Genomic DNA, 1,791 nt, shown 5'->3' with positions numbered 1-1,791 from the left:
GGGTCTGCAGCACAAGCCTCCCTCTGAAAGGCCTCCTGGGCGAGGGGGTACAGAATTGCCTGCTCATCTCTAAAATTAATGTAAAAAGGAGCTCGCACTTTCCTGCTAGGTAGTTATATGTCATTTAATATCCTGAGATGCCAGTGACAGAGACTAGCTGAAGGGACTTGGCGGGATGAGTGGAATTGCAAGAAACTGAGGTGTTAGGGGAAGCTGTGTGTGTGTGGTCGGCGCAGGGGGTCCAGGAGAGTGTGGAATGATGTAGAACGTGTGGCCGATCGTGGCTCAGGTGATGCATCAGGTCACCTGGGCACCTTCTCCCCACCTCTGGCCCAGTGTGGGCACGCGGGTCCTTGCCAGGTCAAGAGGCCACCTTCCAGCCGGTCATCTCCGCAGTAACTAACTCCACAGGAGTCAGTGTCTTCCTGAAACATGTACACAAAAATGAGCCAGGAGGATTCTGGTGACCAGGTTCCGGGCCCAGCGTCCCTCTCTGGGACCAGGTGTGTGGGGTCAGGCCCATCGGCGGGATGTTGGCTGCCCCCGTAGGTAGCTGAGGACTTTTCTAGACGTGCCGGATGAGAGGCCGTGGACCAGCTGGGCCCAGAAGAGGGATCCTTCCTCATTGCAGCCTTGTTCCAGCTTAATGACATCGGCAAGGACCCTGTTCCCAGACAAGGCCCCATTTGGGGTAAATTTTGTGGGGAAGGGGGACATCTGCAGCCTGTAACGAGTGGCAAAGACACAGAATGAAAAGTCCATGGCGGCGCTCCTGTTTGCTGGCGTCCTCGTTACACGCAGGCTCGGCTGTGCGTTCTACTTCAGTGGCTCCGCTTTCACCCGCTTTAGAGTCAAGGAAACCGGAGCTAAGCGTGGGTGCCCGGATAGGAAGGTGGTCTGATTGCAGGCCACGTCTCCCCCCGCAGCCTTGTGCTGCACCTGTTCAGAGGGCACCGGGAAGGGTCAAACTCCTGCAGGCTGCAGGAAGTCAACAACAGGAAGTAAAGGCGCTACAGAGTCGTGGAGGTCGTGGCCACGAAGTCATGCTAAAGCTCGCTAAGCCGTGCTCTTCTTCCCGAGGCAAATCAGTACCTCTGGCATCGTCGCCTCCCACCTCTCCAGCGTACCTGGCTGCAGCTGCAGGTGCTGACCCGCCAGGCCCACAGGCCTGTGGAGCGTGAGCTCCAGGGAGAAAATGCCAGTGAGTTCTCGGCTTTGTCCATGAGCTCATCAGAGGAGCGGCTGCATTCCTCCTCACTCCCAGCAACCAGCCAGAGCCCCATTCCCTCTCCTCATCCTCAATTTAGATCAGAGTGAAGAGTAGGGAGAAGGAAATGAGCCAGAAAATAGAAAATTAATACTTGGTAGAGTCGTTATATTTTAAAATTAATTTATAGGCAATGTCAGATTACTGGAGTTAAATCATTTTATCAGCAGGCTGCTGTAGGATTTAAAAATTGGCATCCATCATTGTGAACCTAGTCTCGGGGGGCCCCGGGGACGGTCTCTAGGGATGAGGGCCGATAAAGGGTGGGCAGAAGTGTAAATACTTGATGAGCTGTGTCCTTCTCTTTCACACAAAACCTCAGCTATTGCCGTGTCACATGGAGTTGACAGTGGCAGGTGAAACAGGATCACGGGAGGGGACAGCTAGTCAGGGTTACGGGCGCCCTACTTTGTAGACTCGTCCCTGTCCAGCCTGGGAAGCTATTGTGTGGGAGGGGTGCTTATGCTTATGGCAGAGGCTTGTAACAGTTGTAAGCATGGTTGAACCCCCTTTCGCCTCACGCA

At 54.6% G+C, this 1,791-nt stretch overlaps 1 protein-coding gene across 1 annotated transcript in view; it reads left to right on the top strand.

Annotated features, from left to right (window-relative positions):
• Positions 1 to 760: 760 nt before the first annotated feature.
• PTGFRN (prostaglandin F2 receptor inhibitor) overlaps positions 761 to 1,791 on the top strand; it is a 39,311-nt gene continuing 38,280 nt past the window's right edge. The window contains exon 1 of the mRNA XM_012730016.1: positions 761 to 876. Coding sequence (XP_012585470.1) covers positions 761 to 876 — 116 coding nt within the window. The remainder of the gene's footprint in view (positions 877 to 1,791) is intronic.

This window comes from Condylura cristata, unplaced genomic scaffold, assembly GCF_000260355.1.
Source record: "Condylura cristata isolate star-nosed mole 26May11 unplaced genomic scaffold, ConCri1.0 scaffold00026, whole genome shotgun sequence".
NCBI classification, from domain to species: domain Eukaryota; kingdom Metazoa; phylum Chordata; class Mammalia; order Eulipotyphla; family Talpidae; genus Condylura; species Condylura cristata.
This window is presented reverse-complemented; position numbering and strand designations above follow the sequence as displayed.